Source organism: Trichinella spiralis, assembly GCF_000181795.1.
Source record: "Trichinella spiralis strain ISS 195 chromosome Unknown Scfld6, whole genome shotgun sequence".
In the NCBI taxonomy this organism is placed as follows: domain Eukaryota; kingdom Metazoa; phylum Nematoda; class Enoplea; order Trichinellida; family Trichinellidae; genus Trichinella; species Trichinella spiralis.
In genome coordinates this window covers 547,087-548,095 of record NW_003526945.1, presented here as the reverse complement: position 1 = coordinate 548,095, position 1,009 = coordinate 547,087, and the positions used below count along the sequence as shown (strand labels likewise).

Sequence of the window (1,009 nt, the reverse complement as noted above, 5' to 3'; positions counted from 1 at the left end):
CCTGTGGTGGATTCCATATTCCAATTGTCTATTTAATAACCCTGTTAAAGTATGGATCTACAATTGACGGTATTATATCTATTTATAAAAAATTATGACGCACTTTTGCGTTTACATTGTATGTTAATCATTTTATTGAAACTCTCACTGCTGAAATATGTTGTTACGAGTGACTTTATTTAGCTTAATTACAAATTAAAAAACTCAGTGTTGCATTTACTTTGCATTTTAAACTTTCTAATTAGCATATTAAAATTAATCTCATATTTAATACAGTTTTCCTACATGTTACGGATTAATAACATTCTATTTATAGAAGATTACTTCCTATTTATAAAAAGATTAAAATCGTTGCACCTTGTCTAAGCTAATTGTTTAATTCATTTATACTAAGTTTACTTTTGCCACTGCCTAATTAAAAGACACCCCGATTAACATTTTCATAAGTAAAAAACTTATATTCGAACAATAGCTAATTCACAAATAATTAATAAATAAAATTATGCCTATTTAATGTTTACCATATTACATCCCTTTTAACTGTTTACATTACACTGTTTTAACGCAGAAATCTACTTTGACATTACATTCTTTAAAGTGAAAAACTGCTTTATACTAAAAATATATAATTAGCACTATAAAATTAATGAATAATTAAAACCTTTTATAAGATGAAATGTAAATGAAAAACTGATAAACTTTTCTACTTTAAAACAGTGTAATGTAAACAAAAACTGAATTTGCCCAATTATTAGATGAATGAACATTATATTTCTTTTATCATTTAAGTTCCTAAATGGATAAATTAATGTATAAAATGTTAACAAATTTAAACTATTTAGCATGATTATAAGGGAAAACTCTCGATGAAGATTAATTTCAAATGTTTGATGCCTAAACTGATGAAAGGTGCAACGCCAAATAAACTAGTTAAAGGTGTGACGGCAAATCTGATGTCAATCATTGGCCAAGTGTCAGAGCCGGCGTAACAATAACACAAACGCATAGC

At 26.7% G+C, this 1,009-nt stretch overlaps 1 protein-coding gene across 1 annotated transcript; it reads right to left on the bottom strand.

The window, feature by feature from the left end:
• Positions 1–549: 549 nt before the first annotated feature.
• Tsp_10118 (conserved hypothetical protein) lies at positions 550–615 on the bottom strand (the record flags this gene model as incomplete). Its single annotated transcript, XM_003373230.1, has 1 exon — positions 550–615. A coding segment is annotated over one exon (66 nt), but the record flags the coding sequence as incomplete, so codon positions are not given.
• Positions 616–1,009: the final 394 nt, after the last annotated feature.